Below are 27,818 nucleotides of genomic sequence, written 5' to 3'. Positions count from 1 at the left end.
AGCTCTGGCAGGGCTGGCATCCTGCTGCCCTCCTTCTGACAGAGGCCAATGACAAGTGATGATTTAATACCTGCTCTTGCCCTGTTTAACATTCATTTTATGCTAAATTCTTGAACCCATCTGCCCTACCATTGCACCTGGGGGTTACCTGCCTGCCCTTTCTTAACTTTGTAAGTGGGTTTTGTGCAGCTCTGACTCAGGTTTTCATAGCTGCTTGTTTTTTTTTCCCCTGCCTCCTTCATGTAAGAGTGGATTTCAGTATAAAAGTCTGCCAAGTCCTCAAAACTCCTCTGAAAATTCTCCTCAGTGACGGCATGTCAGTATGAAAGCCTGCAAAGTCTCGTAAAGCCTACTAAAACTTCTCTACAGTGATGCCCACAGAACTCAGACGGGCTGCAGGTTTCGCTGGTGGTCACACCACTGCCCATCACAGAGTCACAGAATCACAGAATCCCAAGGGTTGGAAGGGACCTCAAAAGATCATCTAGTCCAACCCCCCTGCAAGAGCAGGGTAACCTACAGTACATCACACAGGAACTTGTCCAGGCGGGCCTTGAATATCTCCAGTGTAGGAGACTCCACAACCCCCCTGGGCAACCTGTTCCAGTGCTCTGTCACTCTTACAGTAAAGAAGTTCTTCCTGATGTTAACGTGGAACTTCCTATGCTCCAGTTTACACCCATTGCCCCTTGTCCTATCACTGGATATCACTGAAAAAAGCCTAGATCCATCATCCTGACACCTACCCTTTACATATTTGTAAACATTGATGAGGTCACCCCTCAGTGTCCTCTTCTCCAAGCTAAAGAGACCCAGCTCCCTCAGCCTCTCCTCATAAGGGAGATGTTCCACTAGTTTTCTCATTGCCAGCTTGTGCTCCCGGCTCCTTCTTAATTTATGTCATCGCTGTGCCTCATCTTACACAGGAACTGTTTACTTCATGGCACAGGGGCTGAATTTATGTTGTTTGAACCACATAGATTTAAAGGTTCTATAGCTATGAAATACCTGGTTTTTACCATCTACCATTTCCTTATGCAAAAGGGGATGTACTCAAAATAGTTCCCTTTGGGTTCTCCTCCCCATGGATTTGAGGAGAACAGGGCTTGTGGACCAGTCACAAGATATGTTTGAACAGGACAGTTAGACCAGCTGAGGTTTGCGCCTGCTTTGACAGGGATATCTGCATTCACTTTTCTCGTGCTTGCCCCAGTGGCAAAAGCACATAGGATACAGTGCTGGAAGAGCCAACATAGCTGGATGTGAGACAGCACAGCTTTGTTGACTAACATGGGCACAGTGACAGCCTCAGAAGGGGCTCCAACAAAGAGGTTCAGATCTCCAAATTCATCCAAATTACGGTAGTCATATGCTGCCCTAAATTCACCATCTTACTGAAATTAATGCACCATACTAATGTACTTATCTAACACCAGTAGTCTCATGCTGCCAGTGCTGTCATGAGCAGGAGGAAGAAAGCCTGTGGTGAAAAGAAGCCCTTTAGAAAAGTGTATAAAGCAGATCTTATTTCTTAAACGTCATCACCTTGCTCAATGTAGTGGTTTCACTCTCATGCCCCGTAATGCCAAGAGAAGCAAAACTGGGACAGAACCTCCCCAGAGATATGTCTGCAAAGAACTGAGACAATCTTTTGCACTCCGTTGCAGTGTAGGAAACCTGGCTGGTGTCTGTGGTGTTAGGGCCGGTTCATCCGAGTGTACACAAGAGGAGGATGGTGTCCGAAAGCCTCCCCAAGCCAGACTTCTCATTTCAGAGCTGACCTTCAGGATCCAGTTGCTCTCCTGCTTGGGAGCTGCTAGAAACATGAAAATTCACTCTGAGCATGTTCACAGATGTTACAATGCTCTGTACTTAAGAAACAAGATGATCTCTGGAAAATCCATCGCTAGGCAGGGCTGGAAGGCTAGTTTATGGTCACCACTCCTCTGCATCTTGGAGGCAGCTTGAAACCAATTCTGACATTTCCAGGGTTGTTAATGCCACCACATGCTCCCTGCTAAAGCTGCCAGAAGCCACTAGCAACTGGACTTGACTTCTGTTGTGACCAGTAGAGTGAAATATACATCTTGGTCCAAATGAACTCCTTCAGTGAGGGAGAGCTGTGTGCCAAGCCCAGTTCCAACTGGACCAGAGCAATCAGAGCAACCCCAGGCACAGCTACAGGTTGGGCAGAGAAGAGATTCAGAGCAGCCCTGTGGAGAAGGACTTGGGGGTGCTGGTCGATGAGAAAATGAACATGAGCTGGCTTTAGTGTGCGCTCACTGCCCAGAAAGCCAACCGTATCCTGGGCTGCATCAAAAGGAGCGTGACCAACAGGTCGAAGGAGGTGATCCTGCCCCTCTACTGAGACAAGGGGGGCACAAAATCACAAAATAGAATATATAAACCTTTAGAATTAGTTTTAATTTGAGACAACGGGGACACAAAATCACAAAATGGAATATATAAACCTTTAGAATTAGTTTTAAGTAATGTTATGTTTGACGGCTTTGTAACAGTAGCTATGGAAAATTACTGAGGTGCATGATACATAGAAAAAAATAATAGAGTGCAGCTAGAGAACATACTGAGAATTCTTGTACAAGATAAATCGTTATAGTTGACATAGTTTTAAGAAAAACAGGCTAGAAGAACAGGACACAGGGATAAGGAGTATCTGGGAACGCCAGGTGTCCAGGATGGGCTACAGTTAAACTAACTGATAAGTAGGAGGATAGGAGTCTCTGGTGCTAACGAACCAATTAAACTGGTATAAGCACCTACTGCGCGTGCTCCAAAGGCTGCCAGAAGTGATGAAGATTGTTGGAAGAAGTAAACGACCCTCAGAGACCACCACCACAATTCTGTACGCATGCGGGGAGCTTTCTGGAAAATGATGTAATCAATATGTAAGCTCATGAATATGTATGCATGCCCAGGGACTATAAAAGGACAGCTTGTGTGGCAACTGGGGAGACACACGTTAGGAGGAGCTATCCCCCATGTCTCCCGGCACCGCAATGAAGAATACCTGCTTGTCAGCTTGAAAACTTTGTTGGCAAGCTTGTTCCTGGAGTTTTCTCCAAATCACTGCTCTGCTCTCATGAGACCTCACCTGCAGTATTGTGTGCAGTTCTGGTGTCCTCAACATAAAAAGGACATGGAACTGTTGGAACAAGTCTAGAGGAGGGCCACGAGGATGATCAGGGGACTGGAGCACCTCCCGTACGAAGACAGGCTGAGGAAGTTGGGGCTGTTCAGCCTGGAGAAGAGAAGGCTGCGTGGGGACCTCATAGCAGCCTTCCGGTATCTGAAGGGGACCTATAGGGATGCTGGGGAGGGACTCTTCGTCAGGGACTGCAGTGACAGGACAAGGGGTAATGGGTTAAAACTTAAACAGAGGAAGTTTAGATTGGATAAAAGGAGGAAGTTCTTTACTGTAGGGATGGGGAGGCACTGGAATGGGTTGCCCAGGGAAACTGTGAATGCTTCTTCCCTGGCAGTGTTCAAGGCCAGGTTGGACAGAGCCTTGGGAGACATGGTTTAGTGTGAGGTGTCCCTGCCCATGGCTGGGGGACTGGAACTAGATGATCTTAAGGTCCTTTCCAACCCTAACTATTCTATGATTCTATGGACTCTGCTGATGGCTGAAGGAATGACATTCCTGTCCCAGGGTCCCCAGCTACAGAACAGGTATCTGCCTGCACTGGGCTGCTGTGATACTTACAGCACAGTGAAAAAAGTGTAAACCCCTGTTGTACATTAATCACTGACTGTAACATTGATGGTTAAGGTGTGAAACACAGTGGAGATCAGTTAAGTATTTCTAGATCATTACAAATACTAAGCAGTGGAAAGAAAGGTCATTCCTAACCTCAAAAAGGCAGTGCTACAGAGGCAAGAGCCTTTCAGGGTGATGTAGCTACACAGGAAAGGAAAGACAAAACAAGAGAAGGGACAAGAAAGGGGAAAAAAAAAAGTATGAAAAATTTATTAAGAAAGGAAAAATAAAAGAACAAGGAAAGGAAAATTTCCCTTTTCAGAGGGAAATTACACATAAAAAAAAAGATTGAGGAAAGTCAACACATAAATAAATTAAACAAACAAACAAACTACAAAGGAAAAATAAATACAGAAATAAAACCTGCCCATACATTTGTAAGAAGCCTTTCTCACAGCACTGTTCTTGATTCTTCCTGTTAACACTTTGTGGACATTCCCAATTTACTTTTAAAATCATAAGACCTGATTAAACAAATATTGGTAAAATATGGACACCCTCCTTACTAAAAAGCCCAGGAAAAATACCATATAAGGCTTATGAAAAATACCATATAAGGTATCTGCTCTTCCCATTAGCCCCATGGATTTGAAGGCTAAATTAATATGATTTCAATACATAATGATTTTATTACTTCCTATTCCCAATGAATCATCCATTAGACTCCCTAAATATATTTTGCAAGGCACCACTCTTCAGAGTTGACAACAGTTGATAAAATCAGTTATTCATAACATTTCAGTAACTGCCATGAGATTAATCTCAGTTTTGAGGTTGTTCTCTTTTATGACTGACAAGGTTAGCACTTCCATGGTCCCTCCTCTTTGCTCATATTCTGACTGGACTAATGGCAGTGACATGACATAGATTTTTTTTGCCCTACCTTCTACTTCGGATAGTAATTCACCTCTTCCTCTGACAATTAAGATATACCTCAGAAAATTACTATTCTACACACTACAGTGAACATAAGTCAAAACAGTTTTCAGTTCAGTTTGCAGGACCCAGAGAAAACTGCTAGCATATGCATATTGCACCCTCTATAAATGAATGCATGAATTATACATCAACATTATACGTCTCAATTCTTTTTAGATTATGAGTTGTTTATAGAGCACATTAAGATTATACCGAATTTAACATGCAACATGACCCAAAGCTTGTCTTGCAAGTCAGTCAGCTTGCAGCGCATAATAAGGGTAGCAGGACCCATCTTCAGAGAATACAGCTGTACTATTTACAAAACCAGAAACAATGTAAAGCTTCAAAAAGCAAAATAGTTCACCTGCATATCAGAAAGGCTTCGTGGCTCCATGAAGAGACCATCAAAAGAAACCAGTAAACACAACTGTATCACTACAGGCCTTAAGCCTATGAGTCAGCACTGTCTAGTCTAGTCTATTAAAACATCTAAAAATCAAATATTTCCCTGGAAATCTGTGAAAGTTACCATTAGATGCGGGTTTTCCAACTGTATATTTTTTTCTGGTCATGAGCCAAAGCTAGCATAAACCTGTGGGAGACTAAATTACACTGACTAAAATTTTATGATCCTGAAATCAAAGATTGCAAGCATGAGAGAATCCACCTTCCTGAAAACCTAATCCCAGTGATCACAGTTTTCCTGGCATAACATGAAAAGATCTTTTTCAGAATGCAAAAGGCTATATTCCAAGAGACAAATTTCAAGGACTTCAGAAAGTGCAAGAACATAAAAAAAAATGAGTCCATGTTAGTAATGCTGGGCAAATGGGTAAGAGGATTATGAAGAGCTTCACCAAGTACCTATGTGAAGAAGTACCGGGCATAGGACCAGGGCAGAAATTAACAATGATTCAGAAATGGCTACAATATCGAACACAGTCTGAGCATATGGTAAGGGAAGATGAGCCACGAATGTAAGTAGATAAATGGAAGTAAAGGAAAACATGAAGAACGCCACATTCAGATGAAGGGCTAGGAAAAGAGCATCAGACAGCTTTCTGCACTGCTCAGTATCTGGGGAGAGCAAGCAGTGAAAGGACAAACCAGAAAATAAATATAAAAACCAAATTGGTTTTGAAAACTTGCATCAGATGGAAAAAGGCACTTTTCAGCTATGATCCCTAAAAGTCTATTTTACTATTCATGAAAAAAGGCTGCCACTAATTTACCAGCACAGTGGAAGGAAATGGATATACTGAATACTAGAGGTAGAAGACATTTTCAGAGATCAGAGATTATACTGAGGAAAGGCAAATCTATGAAATCTGGAAGGAATTACAGCTGGATTGAATTAAGTGAATAATTTTAATGCCTTTTTAATTAAAACAAGTTTCATCCCAAAATAACATTTTCTTTTCCAGTCAGAAATATATATTTAATATTGAGTAAATCCAAACAATTTTACACCTGAGTTTTATCCTTGCCCCACACCAGAATCCATTACTCACACAGGTCTGGTAAGTACCTTTTATTCAGACTAAAGGAAGGAGTAATTAAATATTCCCATATGTGATGACACCTGAAACAGAAACTCCTGCCCAGGGTTAAAGCCGGTATGGTAAGCAGTTAAGCCAGTTTAGTAAATAGGCTTCTCTGATTTCTCACTTGATGGCAAGGCAATGGGTTGAAGATGCATAAATGTTTTCTGCTTCGAATTATTAGAAGCTGAGGAGAATCAAAACACTAAAAGCAACCCAGCAGAAGGCACAAATTCTTCAGGAGCAAGTGGAGGGCTCAGTGTCGTACAGGACCAGCTGGAAAGTCACACTTGGCTACCACAAGTTCAAAAGTTGGTCATGGAAGTCTATTTGGGTACTGTGTTAGAGCAATTAAGCACACAAAGTTGCAACAAATAAATACCAAGGATGATTAAATTCTGCTATCAACAGAGAAGCCAGAACAGCCTCCAAACATTGGCAAACCATTTGCGCCAAAGGCCAAGAAATTACTATGAGGCCAATGTTCAGGAAAAAAAAAAAGGTGAAAAGGCACAAAGCCGAAGAACCAGATCCTTGCAGTACTCATGTGAATTGGCCTCCTCGGGGACAGATGGGGGGAAAGATGCATAGAAGATATTTATATGTGTATGTATGTGTAAAACCCTTCCTTCTGTCTTAGACCAGGCTTTTGGAAAGACAATTTGCACTAACAGTAGCCCTGCCTACTGAATGCAGCATTCAGGTTTCTATGACATTTTTCATGCCATGCTTTTAAATCACAACACAGCAAGAAAAAGAAAAAAAAACCCAACCAACAACAAACCAACCCACAGCATCTGTCATGTACAGAACCCATCCTATTTTTCCTGATAAAGCCGCCTATGTGTTCATTCATCATCAAACCTGTGGCATTTTATACATGAAGGCAGGCCTCGAGTTCCTCTGCTATCTGGCACAGAGTAATGAGATTAGAAGTGATCCTGAATCAGTCTCCAAGAAGGGGCTGCCTCATCCCCTGACTTTTCTGTTGTGAGTCAGATCCATTGTACCTGAGCTGACAGCTGCTGTCTGAACCCAGATACATACCATAAAATGTGTTCCTTAAAGAAGAGGAAAGTGATCCTGAACATAACATATTTATTTTGTGGAGAGAAGTAAGACTGTGACGGCAGGACAGGGCATGTGCTCATGGGAATTTCTGCACTTGATGAGGTATATTTGTGACTGCACTGAAGAAGCCAGGAAAACAACTCAATCTGTGTTACAAAAGGCCCCCTTGTCTGGGATTCAGCCATCAGCAAGGCTCCTCAAGGGCACAAAACACTGAAGAGCAGCAACACTCCCTGCAAGCTCCCATTCACATCACTAGAAACAGATCTTTCCCAACGTTATCCCTGGCTTTGTTGTAGCTTGTGTCCAATATAAGATGCTGGAAAACAGACAGCAGTAGAGCTTGAATGCATCTGACCTAATTTAAAAATAAAGTAAAAGAAAGCTAACGATTGATTATGTTCATAAGTATTTGTCTTTTAGGGGAAAAAATCCTCCTCAAAAGCAGTTAGTAATTGAAACGTTCAGCTTTTCAACCTTGTTTCAACTGTTTAAACGTGCTGCTTTTCTCATGTAGAGAAGGCCCATAAAATAGTGTTGTTTAATTCTCTTATTGGATATTTAATAAGAGATAATTATTTACTAACTACTTACACCTAGAAGCAACTTCCAGTTATCAACTCTTTCAGCTATTTAGCCTCCTCCTGCTGTGGAGCAAAACTGGGTTATAATGTCATGCAGTTTAAAGACTGTATACTTTTACTGGCATTAGCCACACAGCCTCTACTCGGACACTGAAGCAGGATCAAAATGTGCATGACATCCCATTGGTATTTGACATCCATGATATTTCTATCTATACAAGACGAGTTAAAGATGTAACATCCAGGGACAAAGATCGAACTAGCTAAGGGTCTGCTTTTTCCAAACTATTCGTAAAACAACTGGACAAACACAGAGATTAGATAATTCACAGCTATGCTTACATAAAATAATTATGCTTCTTTTATTTTTTTTTTTTTTTTTGGCTCACTGTTACAGAGTCCAGCATTTTCATGTGCTACATACTGGAAACACTGCAACCAGTGTTTGGAGTTAGTAGATGCAGCTCCTAATTACATCATCAGCTGTTTACCTCATTTTAATCCAGTATATTTACATCTTACCGTACCGAGCAAATGGCCAGATACCTTGACCTAGCAAATGTATTGATCCATAGTAAGCTACCCATCTACTAATCATAGAATCATAGAATAGTTAGGGTTGGAAAGGACCTTAAGATCATCTAGTTCCAACCCCCTGCCTTGGGCAGGGACACTTCACACTAGACCGTAATTACTGAGGCCCATGTTTTTAGGTAAAGCACATTTTGTGATTGATATGCTGCTATCTCTGTGCATGGAAAGACGAATGTATTACTAATTTATGTTTGTTCAGAAGTAGTAATTCACATGCCGTGAAATTCTGGAAAAGAGTAACTTGTATTTTTAAGAAATGCTGGCAGCCAAACTGATATGAAGGAATCTAGTGCCTGCGTTTGATGTATCTGACAATTTTCTGGTGACGCAGGAAATACCTAACTGGCCTGAAGAGGTACATAAGGCCTCTCTTGAAACAGGGCAAATCACCAAGAGCTCATTGAGAATTAAATAGCAGTACAGCTATTTCGATTTCAGAACATTCCGTGTGTTTTGTATCAGTAATTGTCTCACATGACTGAAATATCATAGGTTATTCCAGGCCGAGGAACAGATTGTAGTCTCAGCTTTTTCTCTCTAGCCTGAAATTCCGTTGCTATTTCCACAGGAATGATTCCCCAAAACCTCAGGATTACTGTCAGCTGTCTAGGATTCCAGAGATTTTGCAAAATCTTTTAAAACCTGGACACAGTACTCCCAAGCGTAAACAAAGCTGCATGAAGCAGAATTATTTTCCTGTCCTTAAAAGTCATACCCTATTTAAATATCTGCTACAGTACTCATTTTTTTTGCAGCTTCATCACATTGTGTGAACTCCTGTCCAATTTGCTCTCCATCACCCTCAGGTCTTCCTCTGCATTACTGCACTTTAAAACTTTGGATAAGGGAACTGCCCTTAAGTAAAAATAACCAACTCAATCAGCCCTTACCCAGAATTTTGAGAATTCAGACAATCCAACAGAATATTCCCTTACTCTCCTAACTCCCTCTTCCCAAGTCACACTACAGATAACCACGTTTACTCCCACCACACACTAATCCTATTACAATTACTTCTCAGAAAACCTTTGCTGTGGGTTGAGAGGAAACGGAGAAGAAAATACATAACTGTGCCAGAGGCTCCAGTCCCATCAGGGAAAGGTAAGTGTTCCTTCCAGCACCTGGTGCCAGCCTACCACTCTGTAACTGCAGGAATAGAGAATTGCTGCTTTGTTATAATCACCTCTGCTCCAGTGTCTCATTAGCAACGCCTCTCTGAAGCACTTCTCCACCATCTACAATTTCCCTCAAAGCTCCGTACAGTTGGAAACCTCTTGCTTGGTGGCAAGTGGGCATTTTGTTCTGCATGGCAAAGGGGCTCTAAGCTATTAAATTTGGGACTATGCTGAAGTCAGATTTTACATTATATTTCTGCAATCAATACTGCTAGAAACTTCCACACAAAGCAGAGTAAGATGACATTCTTAGTTGATATGATTCTAAAAGTTGATGCTTCATGAAATTCACCAAAATAAAATAAAAACACATGCAAAACATTCCTTCATGATTTACTTTTGCATCAAGGTTACCTGCTGCAGAATTAGCTTCTGGATTTACAAGACAGGTTACTCAGTCTCTCCTCTCCTGACTGCATTTCTACCAAGCAGCAAACTTGTGAAAAAGGAAAGCCTTGAACCATAAGGCTTCTGTTTCTACTCATGTTAAACTGCACATGCTGACAGAGGCTGACAGACCTTCATCCAGAGTCAGCTAGACAAAACCATGGCTAATCTGATTCAGCTCCCGGACAAGTTCTGTTTGAAGCAAGAGATGGGGTAGATGATGTCCACAGGTTTCCCCCAGACCCTTCTGGGAATCTTGTTTGTGAAGGCAGTAGGGAAGTCAGTTGTATCTCAGCGCTTTTTAGATGTCCAATACTGAAAAAGGGAAGAGGAGAAAACACATCTTAAAATAAAAACAGAGTCAAAGGATGCTTTGTTTTTCCTGTCTCACAACAGCAACAAGAGCCAGGACCAGGAAGAAAAACCAAAAGATCTTTTTTTCTCTGGCAGCTTGGGTGGGTGACTCATAGCAAGTAATGAACTCCACATACTGCTCCTGTGAGTGCCAAGTGAATTTCCCTTCTGAGCCCTGACCTGGGCCATGCAACAGCAGACAGAACGCAACAGCTTGGCTTCTTCCTAGCAGTTTTGTCAGTAAGACATAATGCCAAGGATAGGTGAGGACAACAATCACCGGAACTCAGCCTTTGCAAAGCAGCTAAAACCCAATTGACAAGAAAGCAGGTTGAGAAAATACCAGCCCTCTCACATCCCACAGCTGCTGTGAATTGCAGTGAGCTGAGTCTCTCACCAGCATTCCCACAATTCAGAGTGCCTTTGGATCCCATTAACCTTTACACTTGCCTACTGCCAGCCAGAAAAATTACGATGCATGTTCTTGCATTCCCCTATCAGCGAAGTGCCCCACTGAAAACTCTGGTTTTCCTTGTGACTTCTATGCTGCAAACCAAACCTGAAGATTAAACAAAGGCAGCTTTTTCATGTGGGGAGCAGGGAAGAGAATTTGAATATGATTTTGCAATTAACTTTTTTTTGTCCAGTTACTATAAACTGTAATTGCATGCAAACAATGAGGCACTGAAGGCATGTTTCATTTAGAGTACTATGCATTTCCACAGTGCTTACATATTCAGAGAAGGTTGTTCATGTTCTTTCACAATAATAGGAAAACAAAGTCTTGCAGTAAAGATTTGTTTTTAAATTTTCACTTGTGCTTTGCAGAATCAATAGATTTGCATATCAGCTAAGCCTAATATTACATTTATTAAACCCAGAAAGTTGAACTGTATTTCACCTGACCTTCAGCTATGGACACTAGCTGTTAGTCTCCACAGCTCAGCCAGCCTTATACTAGTGTCTTGCTTTTCCATGTAAATAGTTTTTTCCCATATATCTTACACCTAAGGGCAATGAGCACTATGGCTGTGACATCTGCTGCCAGTGCAGCTGTGGCTCCAGCTGGTTTTCTTCCCTGGGGTAAATGAACAGCACAATACTTAGATTCTGAGGGGGTTAATTTATTGCAGCCAGTATCACCATAACCATCAATCATATCAGTTATACTTCTTGAAACAAGCTGTTTCACAAGAAGTATGATTTAAGAAGCATTCCCAAGATTTCTCAAACTTGAGAATGACAAACCTGTTTTTTCTTGTCTTTACTGTATACGTTACTGCTTACTTGTACACAAGACAGAACAAGAGCATCTTATGCCTGCTTGTTGTGTTTTAAGCCCAGGACACTGCTTCACACAGCTCAAGGCTAAAAAGAACCATATCCACATGGCAAAGGCTTTATGAGTGGAAGTTTCCCTGTTGAATTTACCAGTACAAGCGGCACAGTGACTGTTAATATTAACTGTAGGGTTGGTAGAAGTTTCAGTTCAAACTCTGGGAATAGAGATTTCTTGGCCTCATTCTGGAAATGGATCAGGAAGTAGCAGTGCATTTCCCTCTTTCCTGAAGTCTTCCTCCTTTATTTTAAAGAAAAAACTCCTTTGATACTGCAAGAGGTACTTTTATTCCACACTAAACCAGTCCTTCCTAAGAAGTCTTTTCCTCCCTTATGCTTTCTGACCTCCTACTTCAAGTCTACTTCAGTTCAGTTTTAAGTGCAGCAAGCTCACAGTTGCATGCAAAGTAGAATGATTTGTGGATGCTTGTGAAGTACACCCATACCACAGGATCTCCTGTGACTGTGGTGGACTAGTCCTATTGAATGTGGTGGCTCCTTCCACAACTCATAAAGCAACCTGAAGATGCCATTAGTAGTCTAGCTGCCACATAGGCACTTGTCCACTAGGAACTGTCCCTGACAGATAGGAAGCTATGGAAAAGCAGTCATGATAAATTAATTCTATTTAATTCCAATTTTGATAGATTTAATCTGTGACTTCAGGGTGAAGGAGAATGAGTTCTGTGACTGTATCTCCTACTGTGGGACGTGCTCATGAAAGCTGCATGGTATCAACAGTTGACTCCTTTCTGACAGCAAGTCTTTCTGCTCAAGGTCATGTAAGGGCAACACAAGTGAATGTAAAAGTAATTATTTAGGGAAAAAAGAGGCAACATCAACAAGATTTGAAATTTTAGCTGGCATGAAAGGAGGATATGCTTATCTTAAAGATGCAAATGTTGGTATGTAAGCACATTTGTTCTCATTTGAAAACAGAACCATTGACCTGTTTGCTCTTGTTGTGTTGTCTAATTGATTACCTAACTGGCTGATTGGATTAAAATGTGTTCCTGGTATGTGCCCTTTCCTCCTCTTGGTTTCTATTACTTCAATTTCTAGACCATATTAAAAATCAGTTTAAAATTATTTTTCTGATCACAGACTACCCTTATATTATCTTTTGCTGTTTTAAACACATTGCGAGCTTTAGAAAAAAATGTTTTATTCATCTGTTATGTTTTCAGTCTCTAAATGCTGTATTTACTCAGTCACTTCCCATTTACTGGTACTTGGTTCTTGTAAGAAATCTACACTTTTTACTTACAGGAAATCTGCAAGGTCAGGTTCACTAGTATAAGTCAAACAACCTTTGTGAAAGTACAATCTCATAGATATTATCTTCATTTAGCTTCTAGACTTAAAATCAATCTCGTGAAATCTAGAAAGACAAATATCCAATCTAGATTTCAATTTGTGCTTTTCTTCTGTGATTCATTAGGTCGCCTCCCATCACGTACAACAAATCTTGTGCATTTTTTCAAACTAATCAATACTTGGTTAAAGTTGCCACGTATGCATTCATCAATCACAAAGTATTATTTTGCAATTAAAATACTGAATTGTGAGCCAGGAACCATACAGTATCAAGACCAAAACCTGACTTACAGACCAGTTCTTTATTACCTCGCTCTGCCTTAACGTTCTGTTGGCAGGCAGCAACTCCTTTCTCAACTATTCAAAGATGGATGGCTCAAAACTCGCAGTGCAGCTTAGGCCCCTTGATTAATTTTGGAAGGTGTCCTGTGAATTACAGGATCTCTGTGGCACTCTAGCAGAGGCTATTCTGTGCCAAAATGGCTGAAAGATAAAGTCTTATTTTCATCTCCACATTGAAACCAGGTGGCAAGAGGACTTAAATAAACAATCCTCTGAGATAGTAGATCCAACACCCTATATAATGCAAAGTGCCATTTTTTTCTCTTAGCGTAAAAACTGTTCACAAGTGACTACACAGTGTGTGGCTTGACAAGAAACAGATGACTCAGTTCTCTTCAGTTATAAAAGGTGATGGAACTCGACTCAATTTCCCTCCAGTTACCCTTAGAGAAATGTCCTTTCTTGAAAGTGATATTCTGATGAGCACTAGCTTGAAATGCTACAGGCCAATTTACCTATGGCTTGTGAGATGATGCATTTGCATCAACATCTTATTTTCTTCGAGAATATATAATTTAAAATATAGTCTTGCTGTTTGTTAAGAAATCCTTCAAAGTCTGAACCAGGTACAATTAATGATCTGATTTTTTTTGCCTGGAAATAATCACAAAGAATGATACTGAACAGGGGAACAGCACTTAATCTGGGGCTGTAGGATTCTTAGAACCCAGTTTTTCCTAATCCTGATCCAGCTGTAAACCTTAATTTAGTCACCGACCTGTCAGATTTTCTAGGTTGTGTGTGACCTTCACTCAATGGGTCTTTGCCTCATGCTTCCTTGAACTGGTGTCAAAATTGCACTTCCCTTCAATGCTGGTAATCTCCATGCTAGACATAGCTGGGCAAGCTGTGTCTGCTGTGCCAGGATAAGAGATGCTGGAGCCAGGGAAGGGCCACAGTAGGATGGCAGGGGTCAGTGAAACCAAAATCAGACACTACTTCCTACACATCAGGAATTCTCCCCACTATATGATCCTGAATTTGGAATCTTGCACATTGGCCAAGATAGCAATTCTGAGGCTTGCAAGTTGCTCCTATGGCACTCGCAACCACATTCAACACAGTTACATGAATGGTAAAAATAGCATAATGTGCCAACTAATTTATATATAAGATCAAAAAATTGATTCTTTGGTTTTGGCTTTATTCAAAAGCTTAGTTTACAAATCTCTTCTGGTTACAGTCTCTTCTGGTCTTATTTAAGGACTCATCTCTACAAGTTAGGTTTAGAAAGAAACTTACGTCAGACTTCTACTTATGTGAAACTATAAAATCACAGAAGAAACAGTGAAGGACTGATGTGAGAAAATGCTTCCTCTGAGTATAATGACTACTACGCCTGCAGTCAGAATTAAAGCTTGTTCCAAAACTATGCGGCTATTTTGTCCATTCATCAATTAAGATTTGCATGTTTACACACCATATGACAACATGCAATCCAATGGCTGTTACGGGTTTTGCATTAGAGGAAAGACAGATTACATCAGTCTGTCTGAAGCCAACTGTTTGTAAAACTATTTTAAAAAGAGTATATGTAGAGTAATAGTGATCGCAAATCAGTTACTATGCATATTGGACAAAGCCTTGCCACTAAATTTAAGAGTCAAATTTAGACCTGATAAGCAACTGCTGTCAGAAGTGGTAGCTGCTTACAACAGTAATCTCTGATACTCAGCAAGCACATGTGAATTCAGCAATCCCCAGCAGCAAAAGAAGGCTTCAGACTATAGCCATTTGCTTGTTACCTTCATTTAGATGCTAGGTTCTATAGAAAGAGAAGTCTCAGAAACATTCACAGATGACCTGGTAACTTGAAATATCAGAACATCAAGTATTATAGTCACTGAGCATATACCCCAGAGTGGAGAAAGTGTAGAAGATAATTTATTTAAAACAGAATTCCATTAAAAACGTGACTCACTGAGGATTAGCTAACTCTTTTGGAAGGCTCTTACACCATACCAACAACACAGGCACCTGGTCTTGCAGGCGGGTTGGACTAGATGATCTTTTTAGGTCCCTTCCAACCCTTGGGATTCTGTGATTTTGGAAAGTCCCTCTCTTTACAGTTTTAAAAGTCTCATCAAGTTTCTCAGATAAAAAAAGGAAATCCTAGCACTTCTATAGAAGTCTCAGCAATGAAGAGCTTTAAAGTTCACCTTTGTGTTGGTATTTCTCTTATTCAGGATAAAGGAAGAATTGATGCTGGAGTACAATTGAAAATAATAACAGGATCAGCCTCTGTATTTTCTCAACAGCCCAAAGATTACATGTTCCCATTACCTTTGGGGTGTGTTAGAAAAATCCCTAGTGTGCAATTTCCAGCTAAGCTTCTACAGGAAGAAATCTAGGTCCTGTCTTCCAAAGGCTTTAAGTGATGTAACTTAAAGAACATCAACTGTAAAAGATTCACAGGCAAGAGCAATTCACATCACAGAAACACTTATGTTGTGCTCTTAACTGCTAACTGAGGCAGACCCATTCAGTCCCCAGAAGCAAAACGTTCCTTCAGCAAACAAAAACTGGCCAGGGTCCACTCCTGTCATCTGCATGAAGAAGCTGTCACAAAACAACCAACCCAGGTGTGAATTTAAAGTACAATAGCCATTTATCTGGTTTCTCTTAGTGCTCTGGTTCCAGCAGGTTACATTAGGGTGGCTACAGAAGATGCTGTTCGCAGCTGGATGTGTGCCCCTAGTTCAGACGTTTCTGCCTCCATTATAAGGCTAGTTGATGAAGCAGCTGCTGGGCTGCCACAAATTACAGACTAAAATCGAGGAAACCCATCAGGCATAAAACACAACCAAGAATACATCCTCATTCTAAGTAATCCTAGGCATCCTAAGCAATATCAAGGCCACAGAATAAATGAGATCTGTAGGTAGCCTGAAAAGAGTTGCCAGCAAGGATTCATAGGATGCCTTGTGCTGAATCCAGCAACAGGGTGAGATTCCGAGTGCTTGTAGAAGTCCTTGTCAAACATGATTTAAATATAACCAGTGTCCATACCAAAACCCAATGTCTTTCACACAATCTAATTTGAGCTGTTTCTCTCATGAGTCACCAGAGACCAACAGAATACTGTTTGATTCTATGATTCTAATTGGATTTACAGGCAACTTTTGAAATAGCAAATTGTGTAAAAATAACTATACACACAGACAATCCTCTAATAACTGAAAAGACAGTCAGAACTTTCTATATACCTATGGGTGCTTAGACTTTATCCTGAATGGTAAAAAAACTGAGGTAGCCTTACCAAAGGGAAGTACGACCTAAAATACTTCCAAACCAAAAATGTCTTCCTACCTTTTCACACAGGTTTTAGTATTGTTTATTAAAAAAAAAAAAAAAAGTTAATGAAAAGGCAGGCTTCAAACTTATTTTTAAAATACATTTTTGGTCAGGTTGGTTGTATTTATGTAGAAAAGCCTCCAGGAGACCATTCTGAAAACGCAAGACGGCAATGCTTCAATTATCTGTCAGGTTGTGTGATAAGCCTCACGCTGCATTTTGCTGATTACGTCTGGCTCCTAAAAAGGCCAGTATTATAACTTCATAATATGACATTATGTTTGTGCTGAGCATGTGACCTGAGAGCTGACAGCCATTTCACCTGGATTTAAAGGAGTCATTCAACAAAACCCCACCTTTCACATTCCTGCAAGAAGAAGCTTTGATTCTGGTTCTTACAAACTTCTTACCTCCTATGTTATAATTTTCCCCATTTTGCAGTATGTTGTCATTATGGCTTCCAAAATGATGTTGTTCCTTCCGTGACCAGTTCAGAAAAGCGAGCAGCCTAAATAGACAGTCTATTATAAAAGCATTCTTAATGTTCTTTCTCTGCAATGAAGCCATCTATATTTATAAGGAATGTCTGCACCAGTTTGAAAACTTTTCTGACAAAGAGCACCTATGTGCGATGTGTTTCAAGGAATGAGTTGAAATGGCAAATGTGAGCACGTCAGTACTGGATCCCCACCAAAATCTTAGCTGCTTTTGAAAAGCAGAACTACATTTTCTGTAAAGATATAGATGCCGCTTGACAACCACAACTCTAAAGAATTTAAGTATTTGCAGTCATCTCTTCCCCTCCCATATTTTTTAATTAATGAGACAGCACCTGTAGGGGCTGAAAAATGTGTTGTGGTTGTAATTATGGAACCATTCAGATCATACTGCTGGGATTCTGCCAAAGCCAGATGAAGGTGCAGGCTGCCATGTGGCTTGAAGGTGCTTCTTCCCCCTCCTGTTAGGATGTCACTGAGATTACGGTTGTGCACAGAAACGTTTTGAAGCTGCTGGGGAGAAAGCACAGAACTGCTGTAGGTCTCAAGCTCCAAAGGTTTGTGCTTTGTGGGGGCTACCCTAACTTTGTGTGTGTCTGCACATGTGTGTCTTCTCCGTGGTTTGCTGGATGTACACTTCCACATCACCCAATCCTTCCTGGATAAATGAGCCATTCTTGTTTGCAGCACTGCCAGCTTTCCTGACAGCAGCAGTTCAAACCTTGCCATGAGGCAGATGGCAGCTCTTCCTCAATGTATTTTCTCCTTCCTCAGCATGGATGCCACCTTCCGTTTTGGACAAATGGGTTTACAGCAGCCGTTTCACCTCTGTGTTTCTCTGTGCGGCTGCAAGGCCGGGCTTCAGCACAGGCACTGCCATCCGCTGCTTTTAGTCAGACTGAAATTGTGTCCAGCAATAAACTGATGGGAGTTGTGGAAATCCTAGAGCAAAACAGGAGAAAGACAGCAATGAATAGTCAGGATGCAGGCTTGAAGGGATCTGAGGGGGCTAAGGCATGGGGAGGACAAAGGACTGGTGCAGTGTTGCTGCTGCAGGGGCCCAGGTGATGAAGATGGTGAGAGCAACACAGGACGTGCTGTGGGATAGAAAGCACGGCAGAGGAGAGTAAGCTCTGCATGACAGCCTGGGGCAGAGGTGCTGCTGCGGCTCCCCATGCAGGAAATGTCCAACAGAAACTGGAAGAAGGGTGCTTGAAGATAGGTATTTACTTCCTTGCTGTTTGACAAATAATGTTTTTAACCTCTAATGATTATATGTAGCTCAAACACACACATTTTAAATTATTATTGAAATGTTTACAGTGTGAGAAATCATTAACAAAACTTAAGATTCCAACCATAATTATAGCACTCAATAACAGAAGCTTATTAGTCTGAAGTGTTTATTATTTTTTTTCTTTAGAGAGGAGTTAACAAGATGGTTAATGTCCAAGAACACTCTTACATATACAGAGAGGCTACAGAAATTTTTAGTAGCCAGAAATCTGAAAGACTACCAGACTAAAATCTGAACATCAGTAAGAAATGTACGTCTCCATTAACTGCTACAGTAGCTTTCTGTTCTACTTCCTAGTTATTGAATGCAAATAATTTATCAGTATATCCTCAACAAATTGAAACAGTTATTTAATTCTATCACAACTCTACCTATCTTTAAATAAGCATTTCAGAACTGCTTTCTGCTTCTGCAGATTGTAGTCCCGTTCACACTTTGGGGCAGATGCTATCAGATCATCCTTAATCCATAGTAATAGGAGACGAAATTTCTAAAAATGTAGATAGTGTGGAGAACGCTCACTTCATGGTATTTGTGTCACAGTTGTTTTATTAGATGTTCCAGAGAAGAAAAGAGAAACCATTCTTCTAACAGCAGATAACCTTTATCTGTGGTGCTCATATGGAAAAACTATGGCAAACTTTGTGTATTTACTGTCAAGAATTCTGATACAGCTTTAATACTTGTGGTTTCATTTGTCTTACCACCATTCTTTAGGCTCCTAAGTCCTGATCCTTCAACTGATGAAGAGAGTACTAATCCCTTAAATTTTATTGATAATATCTTAGGCATTAGCGTCACTGAAGTCAGTTAACCAAACCTAAACCATGAACTGTGCACAAGCCAAATACAGTGTGTGCAGGGTAGGCAAGAGCTTTGGCATTTCTTGCTCTTCCTAAAGTACATTATACTGCCTGCAATATATTGTCCTGAAGATAGAGCTCTGTTTGATGTTGTATGAACAGACTTTGTTATTGTTCTCTCATCTTCTTTACTGAAAATCAGACTTGACCTAGAGTAGAGTCCCAAATAAACAGTATGACAGTATTCAAGAGGCAGGAGAAATTCAAAGGAGTGGGGCAATCTTTGGAACAGATGAGAACAGTCTATGCATACTAGAGATGTATAGGTCATACCTAATGATGCCCAAAATATCTTCTCCTACACCTTTCCAGGACTTAGGAGGGTTAAAAAATGAGAACAGTGAAATGACGTGGAATACCACCACCTATCCATGGCATCACAGCAGAATATTCTCCATAGATTTAGTCTTTCTATCTCAGAAATTCTAATGCAGCCTAGCCTTTCTCTGGGTGCTTTTCAGCTCCAGTAAATCCAATCAGACTGTGAGGTCATCTTAGTTTATGAGTCAGGCTATCATACTTGCAATACAAGATTACAGGATACTGGAGTGTTTCTCAAGTTGAAAATGACCTAATGTACAGCTACATTGCTATGGAGCTGAACTGGAATTATACATACCTGACCCATACAGAACGACTGGAATTTGAATCCCAAGAACTGAGAACATCTTTAAAGCTATCAGGTTCCACTGATGCATGAATAATCAAACATTAAAAGTTTTCCTACTAGCACTGAATTTTCCCAAAGTTGCTGTGTCTGAATTAATTACTCAGCAGGTTTATGCATAGCAGCTGACAGAAACATGGATCAGTACTAAAACCACATACTATTTTGACTGACATTGTAAAAAAACCAGTTAGACCTGCTGGATGTTTTGACATCTCTTGCTAAATCAAAGTGATTTTATGAGTTAATCTTTTATGGCAGCAAGAAATCAGCTAAGAAAAAACTCGATCTAGAAAAAGTTAGCTAGTAGTCCCTGTTAAAGTAATCATTACATTGACTCTCTCCATTTAATAATTTATATATGCCAAATAACAAGGGAATGTGCTCAGACTAAAATCAATGAAAAAAACCCAACAGATTTTTGAGGTAATTCAAGATTACTTTTGTATGTTTGTATTTTAATGATCTTCGTTGATAGAATATTAAGTATGTTTGTGAGGCTCATGTTGCAAAGCAGTTTACAATGAAGTACAGCATTTATTTGAAAAACGCATTATCTGTTCTCAGGATAGTTTGTTTTCTATACATGCACATAACATTCAGAATAAGTCAGGTATAAAGTATTTAGCTGGTTTCCCCTAAGCATTTCAGTAGTTCCATGGAATTTAATTCCCACTTTACTATTAGGCAAGTGACACACTGAAGGGATTAACAAATTCTTAACTTTTCCCCCATGTTGAAAGAAACAGCTCATTTCCATTGACAGACACAGGTGGGATCTGCTGGCCACAATGGATTCAATGAATGTACTGTTTATCAGAAATGCTGGCTACTGTTAAAATTATTCCTACCTTATTGCAACACAAGCTAACAAGCAAAAGACATTATTTCAATAAATAAAATCTCCTATGAGCATCTAATTTTCGTGGTCTTGAGGCTACATAATTAGACTCCACAATGAGCCTCCACACATGAGGGACTTCAGTCTTCTTCTGGTTGGGTGACTCTGCCTACTTAAGGAGCAACTTCAATAGGTCCTTCAGTAGAAGAATCCTCTTGTTTTCCAGAAGCAAAATATTTATTTCGGTAAATACTGGGACTTTGGATACAAACCAAAGTCAATATCAAGTCTGTTTTTCCCACTAAAATACACAGGGGGCTAATTAAGGAGACTGCTGATGTAAACTTACTTTTAGAGGTGTCAACCTCCACATATGGAATTCAGGATCTGTAGTTATAAAAATACTGTTATGGGGTAGCACTTTTAATTACTATGTAATTTTAATTACTAAATTACTAAAGTGTGCATAGTCTGAAGAAATGTAATAATGGACCAGCTCTTCATAATTGCATCAGTGCAAATTCAGGGCTGTGACTCCGACTTTTAAAATCAAATTATATTACTTTCCTGGCTTATACGAATCCACAATTAATGAAGAAGAAAAATCTTAAATTCAAATCAAATACGCTATTGTTGCCTGCTTGCCTTCCCTTTGGATACATGTAGCAAAACCAGTTCTGCATCTAACAAAGACCTATATTACCACAGTGTTTCAGTATTCCATTAAAATCATTACATGCTTTTGGTAATATTTTTGCAGATTACATTGCATTAGAGACTCTTATGATGATGTCATTGCACTGGAGAGAGTGCTGCCTAGAAAGGTTTCTTCTCTTTGATGCTGTCTCATTTTTTTGGTTCCTTTTCAAAACAGCCAGCATCTGTAAGATAGAAGGGATGAAGAGCCTGAAGAGATTTGATTGTCCAAAGTACCACTGAAATAGGGATGGAAGCAGAGTACTGCTGATTTGCGTAGCTCAGAAAGTTTTTGTTACTTTTCTTCCACAGTTTCCCTGGGGAGAAGGGCTGAAAACACAGGCTGCTGTCACTCTTCCCTCGGGAAGGAAGAGCACTTCCACTTTGTATAATCTCATAGTGAAGATGTGGGTCCAGATACCCTCCGGCAGAGCAGGGATGTGAACTGGTTTTCCCACATCCTCAGTGAATGTTCCAGCCACCTGAGTACTAGAAAGGGCTGGGGTTATTCCTCCTCCTGGCCTGTGAATTGAGGCTTTTGTTTCTAAAGCTATTAATGAAAAGTGACGGGAACTGAAACACTGCAGAAATGTGAAAAGAAACTGTTCTAGTCCACCCTAAATCAGCCAATTTTTTTTAGAAAGTAACTAATACACAGAGGATCATCTGTCCATCTTCCACATTTGAGATAGTAAGTCCAGCTCCTGAAAGCAGCCCTTTCCCAGATGGTCATACTGCACCGTCCCCATCAGGACAGAGGTAGTTTATTATCTTATCTCCTCAGAGTAAGTGCACGCAACCTTGCTTGTTCTGCTCTTGCGCCTCAGGGAAAAACCCAAGATTTATATTCATCTTCATTTGTTCCTTGACTCTTCCTGTACTGTGTTCAAGAAGTGTATTGAGCACACGTGTTTTCACCACTGTAACAGAGCACTGGGTCATCAGTTCCCGGCCTGCCAGAACCGGTCCCACTTTAATCACCTGTTCCATAACCAGCTCCTCCTTCACCCCCCCAAAATCTCCATGCAGTGCTACAGGGAACTGCCTTCTCCAACCACCTTGCGTTCAGAGTCTGTCTCTGGGAGCCATCTCTCACCACATACTCTGTTGTAAGTATCTGTGTGTCCTGAAAACATAAAGCCTCTTCCTCGAGTATTCTTTTATTTTTGTTCCTGGACATACTTGACATCTGGTAAATGCTGTTTACTTGCTTACTGAAGCATTAAAGTGCTAAGCCACTTCTTTAAGAAGGAAAAATGTATTTTATATCTTGGTCTACTTTCATGTAGAACCACTTACGTTAAAAAGTCAATACTTCCCTATTTCCTGGTTTTTTAATAGCTTGTACACCAAGATATGAAAAGTAATCTGTGCACTTAAGTACTGAGTGAGATTTTCTCCCTCATAGACGTATTTATAAAATATCAGAAAATAAACAACATACTGAAAATATAAAGCAACATAATTAACTTTTATTAAAAAAAGGAGAGGTATGTAAAAATGTAAAGTCCTAGTAGGAAAGTATGCCTACTAATACTGTAAGTTCTTAAATAATTGTGATAAAGCCACCTTGTATTTAAAACCACTTTGTCAGTTTTAGCAAGCACTCCTGAGAACTAAAATCAAAAGAACATAAATTAAAGAGTAACTGTTTATTATTAATCTGAGAGAGTATATTTCACTTATGTGCAATTTCCCCGATTTTCCAGTTCTATAATTAGGTTTCCAATTTACCAGCACAGAGATACACTCATATATTGGCTGTGTGCCCTACACTTCCAAGTCTGGATGCTCACAACTGAGGGAGTGGGGGGCTTGGTGTCAGGCCTCTGTATCTTTTCTGTCACTGGTACTCCTACTCTTCTGAGAAGACACCCTCAGTGCTCTCCTATAGGATCATGCTGCACATAGAAGACCATCTCATGCGTTTTCTCTTCATTCTGTGCTTCCCCAAGTCCTACACAATGTAAAAGTGGAAGGAACATCAACCGCGGTGTAGGATCCTCCTTAACCAAAAGGTTCCTTGTAGGTATCCATGTAATCTCTTTTGCACTGTCTTAATTCTTCTTGTATGGACATGCATATAAAGCTAGTAATAGAAATATTTCAGAAAGCTATCATTAACCCCAGCAATCAAGTCTTCTTTCTAATTTGGATTTGAGCTCCTGGACTAATCTGGTGAATATGAAATACAATAACCCCTATAAGAAGCGGATTTCCAGATGTTTTCCAAGTCAAATTAATATATATTGGTGTTATTTTTGTTAACACATGAGCTTTTTTTTTTCAGTTTCAAAATTAAAAGAAAAATCTACCTGAAAGAATAACTCAATCACTACACTTCTCTTTCCTTTCTTAGTGCTGATGTTGGGAGCAAAAAATTTAATTCTCCTTTCCAACATTCTCCCATATTTTAATTTTAAAAAATAAATATTCTGATAATAAAATACATTATGGCATGTAAATACAGTGACGGAAGATCCAAACTACACTAAAGTTTTGTAAGCATTTACTGAAAAATAACAGTACTTCCCCCTGAGGAAGCTCTCGGGAGAACTGGCTACACAGGATTTGGAGAAGGCTGAGGTTCTGAATGACTTCTTTCCCTCGGTCTTCACTGGCAACGGCTCTGACCGCATCACCCAAGTCCTAGAAGGCAGACACAGGGACTGTGAGAATGAAGACCTTGGGCCCACTGTAGGAGAGGATCTGGTTCGAGACCACCTTAAAAATCTGAACGTCCACAAGTCCATGGGACCTGATGAAATCCACCTGCGGGTCCTGAAGGAGCTGGCGAATGAAGTTGCTAAGCCACTGGCCATCATATTTGAAAAATCACTGCAGTCAGGCAAAGTTCCTGATGACTGGAAAAAGGGAAATATAACCCCCATTTTCAAGAAGGGGAAAATGGAAGACCCAGGGAATTACAGACCAGTCAGTCTCACCTCTGTGCCTGGCAAAATCTTGGAGCACATTCTGCTCGACAACATGCTAAGGCACATGAAAAACAACAAGGTGCTTGGTGACAGCCAGCATGGCTTCACTAAGGGGATATCCTGCCTGACCAATTTGGTGGCCTTCTATCATGGGGCTACAGAACTGACAGACAAGGCTAAAGCAGCTGATGTCATCTACCTGGACTTGTGCAAAGTGTTTGACACTGTCCCACATGACATCCTTGTCTCTAAATTGGAAAGACATCAATTTGATGGATGGACCACTCAGTGGATAAAGAACTGGCTGGATGGCCTCACACAAAGAGTTGTGATCAATGGCTCAATGTCCAGCTGGAGACCAGTAACGAGTGGTGTCCCTCAGGGATCAGTGTTGGGACCGGTCTTGTTCAGCATCTTCATTGCTGACATGGACAGTGAGATTGAGTGCGCCCTCAGCAAGTTTGCCGCTGTGTGGTTCAGTTGATACGCTGGAGGGAAGGGATGCCATCCAGAGGGACCTTGACACGCTTGTGAGGTGGGCTGATACCAATCTTATGAAGTTCAACCATGACAAGTGTAAGGTCCTACACCTGGGTCGGAGCAATCCCAGGCACAGCTACAGGTTGGGCAGAGAAGAGATTCAGAGCAGCCCTGCAGAGAAGGACTTGGGGGTGCTGGCCAATGAGAAAATGAATATGAACCAGCTTCAGTGTGTGCTCACAGCCCAGAAAGCCAACCGTATCCTGGGCTGCATCAAAAGGAGCGTGACCAGCAGGTCGAAGGAGGTGATCCTGCCCCTCTCCTCTGCTCTTGTGAGACCTCACCTGGAGTATTGTGTGCAGTTCTGGTGTCCTCAACATAAAAAGGACATGGAACTGCTGGAACAAGTGCAGAGGAGGGCCATGAGGATGATCAGGGGACTGGAGCACCTCCCGTATGAAGACAGCCTGAGAAAGTTGGGGCTGTTCAGCCTGGAGAAGAGAAGGCTGCGTGGAGACCTCATAGCAGCCTTCCAGTATCTGAAGAGGGCCTATAGGGATGCTGGGGAGGCACTCTTCATTAGGGACTGTAGTGACAGGACAAGGGGTAATGGGTTAAAACTTAAACAGGGGAAGTTTAAATTGGATATAAGGAGGAAATTCTTTCCTGTTAGGGTGGTGAGGCACTGGAATCAGTTGCCCAGGGAGGTTGTGAGTGCTCCATCCCTGGCAGTGTTCAAGGCCAGGTTGGATGAAGCCTTGGGTGGGGTGTTTTAGTGTGAGATGTCCCTGCCCATGGCGGGGTGGGGGGTGGGGGGGTTGGAACTAGATGATTTTGAGGTCCTTTCCAACCCTAACTATTCTATGATTCTACTGAAACAGCTGGACCCTTAGGCACAATGCGTAACCCCCTGTCAGGGCATTGGGTGTGATGCAGTATTTGCCCACACAGCTCAGAGTGAAGTGGAAAAGGGATGTCTTTGCAGTCAGCAACAATGCAAAGCTTTTGTTTGGACATTGTTTTTTTTTTGTCTGGATAATTGTACCTTCAAAAAGACATTTATCAGAACAGCAGAACTCCACCCTGTTCTGTGATTAGCTGTAATTTTTTTGGCAGGACTGACACATTGCTGATAAGGACCTGTTATACACCCACTGCATGTGTCACTGACTTCTCATTAGGATGAAATCTTGACCCTACCCAAGTCAGATTTGTCACGGATTTAATTGTAGCCACAATTACCTCCTTAATGTTTTCTAACATCTTCAGAGGAGACAGTCAGCTGCTTCTGGCCAAGACAAACAAGCAAGTGACTTCATGGCAGAGTTCCCTGCCATGATCTTGTGAGGAGTAGTTTTGTCTGTCCTATTTCCAACGACAGCTGAAAGAGGGAACTAAAACACTTTGGGTCTGGAGAAAGGCTGCAGCTGGCAGAAGCTGCAGACAAAGGTCTTTCCCTGTAAGGGGCAGTTTTGCTGGCTGCAGTTGTTGCTTCTGCTCCAGCAGTGTATTTCTGCACGAAAACTGTGCTCTGCCCAGGAACAGGCCCAGCAGCACCATGTAGACAGAAAAATGACGGTACAAAATGGCGCTCTTCGGATACCTGCATTCATACCATGGACACCAGCCTACCAAGATTTGCTTTACCTCACCTCACTGCAGTTTGTTTCTGCACAGTCTTCTGTAGGCCCAGGGTGGGTTTTGCCATCCTACTTCAGAGGGAGTCACACAGACTTTTATAGGGGTCTCTAGGCAGCATGTGTGCTGGGGTAATGCAGGGAGGAGAGAAGAGCCCCCGCTGCATCCATGCCCTAGAATCACAGAATCCCAGGATGGTTTGGGTTGGAAAGGACCTTGAGATCATCCAGTTCCAACCCCCTGGCTCACACCAGGCGACATCGCTGAAGGCTCTGTCCAACCTGGCCTTGAACACTGCCAGGGATGGAGCACTCACAACCTCCCTGGGCAGCCCATTCCCGTGCCTCACCACCCTCATAGTAAAGAGCTTCCTCCTTATATCCAATCTAAACTTCCCCTGATTAATTTTGAACCCCTTACCCCTTGTCCTGTCACTACAGTCACTGATGAACAGTCTCTCTGGAGCATCCTTGAGGACCCCCTTCGGATACTCTCTTCAGGAACTCGCAGTGCCCCTGGACCCTTCATGTTTTTTCACCTACCTCCCGCACCAGTCCGTCAAGCACCCAGGGCTACCTGCTCCGTACCGGACAAAACCTTGAAATCCGCCAAGCCCGCAGGCCCGCAACTTCCGCTGCGCGGCCAACCCCGCACCCCCAGCCACAGGCCTCCCGGCGCTCAGCTCCTCGGCCCGCCCTGCGGCGGCGGACTCCATCTCCCGGCATGCCGAGCGGGAGGAGCAAGCGCATGCCCGCCCTCGCCATAGCGCCCGGCGCTCACGCCTCCCCCTCAGCCGGGCTGCGCGCGGCGGAGCAGCACTTACACCATGGAGGCCGTTCCGCAGCCACGGCCGCGGCCCGGTGGGACTGCCGCCGCTGCCGCCGCCCCCCTGCCGCCGCAGCAGCCCCCGGAGCAGGAGCGGAAGCTGGAGCAGGAGAAGCTGTCGGGGGTGGTGAAGAGCGTCCACCGGCGGCTGCGCAAGAAGTACCGGGAAGGTAACCGCGGGGGACGGGGCCGCCCCCTCCGCGCAGCCCAGGCCGCTCCGCTCCGCACCGCTCCGCGTGGGCGGGACGGGGGTGGCCCGGGAAGCAGCCGCTGTGCAGCGGCGGTGGGAGGGAGCCGGGCCCCTCGCGGGCCGGGCTGTGCCCCCGCGGACGGGCCGGCCCGGGGGCCGCAGCCCCCGTGGGAGCTGCGAACCGCTGCC

The 27,818-nt window shown here is 42.1% G+C and overlaps 1 protein-coding gene and 2 long non-coding RNA genes across 5 annotated transcripts in view; 1 reads left to right on the top strand and 2 right to left on the bottom strand.

Moving 5' to 3' along the window:
• Positions 1 to 2,442: 2,442 nt before the first annotated feature.
• On the bottom strand, positions 2,443 to 27,691 carry LOC136022635 (uncharacterized). 2 transcript variants are annotated; one of them, XR_010616264.1, is made up of 3 exons: positions 27,438 to 27,691; positions 17,110 to 18,138; positions 2,443 to 10,369 (listed from the first exon to the last, which is right to left on the bottom strand). It is a non-coding gene; the product is annotated as an uncharacterized LOC136022635 (long non-coding RNA). The 2 variants fall into 2 exon arrangements; XR_010616244.1 differs by lacking the exon at positions 27,438 to 27,691 and adding an exon at positions 21,630 to 22,081.
• LOC136022695 (uncharacterized) lies at positions 24,053 to 27,329 on the bottom strand. Its single transcript, XR_010616274.1, has 2 exons — positions 27,157 to 27,329; positions 24,053 to 24,209 (listed from the first exon to the last, which is right to left on the bottom strand). It is a non-coding gene; the product is annotated as an uncharacterized LOC136022695 (long non-coding RNA).
• Positions 27,274 to 27,818, top strand: part of BMT2 (base methyltransferase of 25S rRNA 2 homolog) — a 36,602-nt gene continuing 36,057 nt past the window's right edge. Inside the window, exon 1 of one of the 2 annotated variants that reach the window (XM_065696137.1) lies at positions 27,274 to 27,609. In XM_065696137.1, coding sequence (XP_065552209.1) covers positions 27,338 to 27,609 — 272 coding nt within the window. In that variant the 5' untranslated portion in view covers positions 27,274 to 27,337. The remainder of the gene's footprint in view (positions 27,610 to 27,818) is intronic. The other variant, XM_065696046.1, reaches the window with a different exon arrangement.

This window comes from Lathamus discolor, chromosome 1, assembly GCF_037157495.1.
Source record: "Lathamus discolor isolate bLatDis1 chromosome 1, bLatDis1.hap1, whole genome shotgun sequence".
NCBI lineage: Eukaryota > Metazoa > Chordata > Aves > Psittaciformes > Psittacidae > Lathamus > Lathamus discolor.
This window is presented reverse-complemented; position numbering and strand designations above follow the sequence as displayed.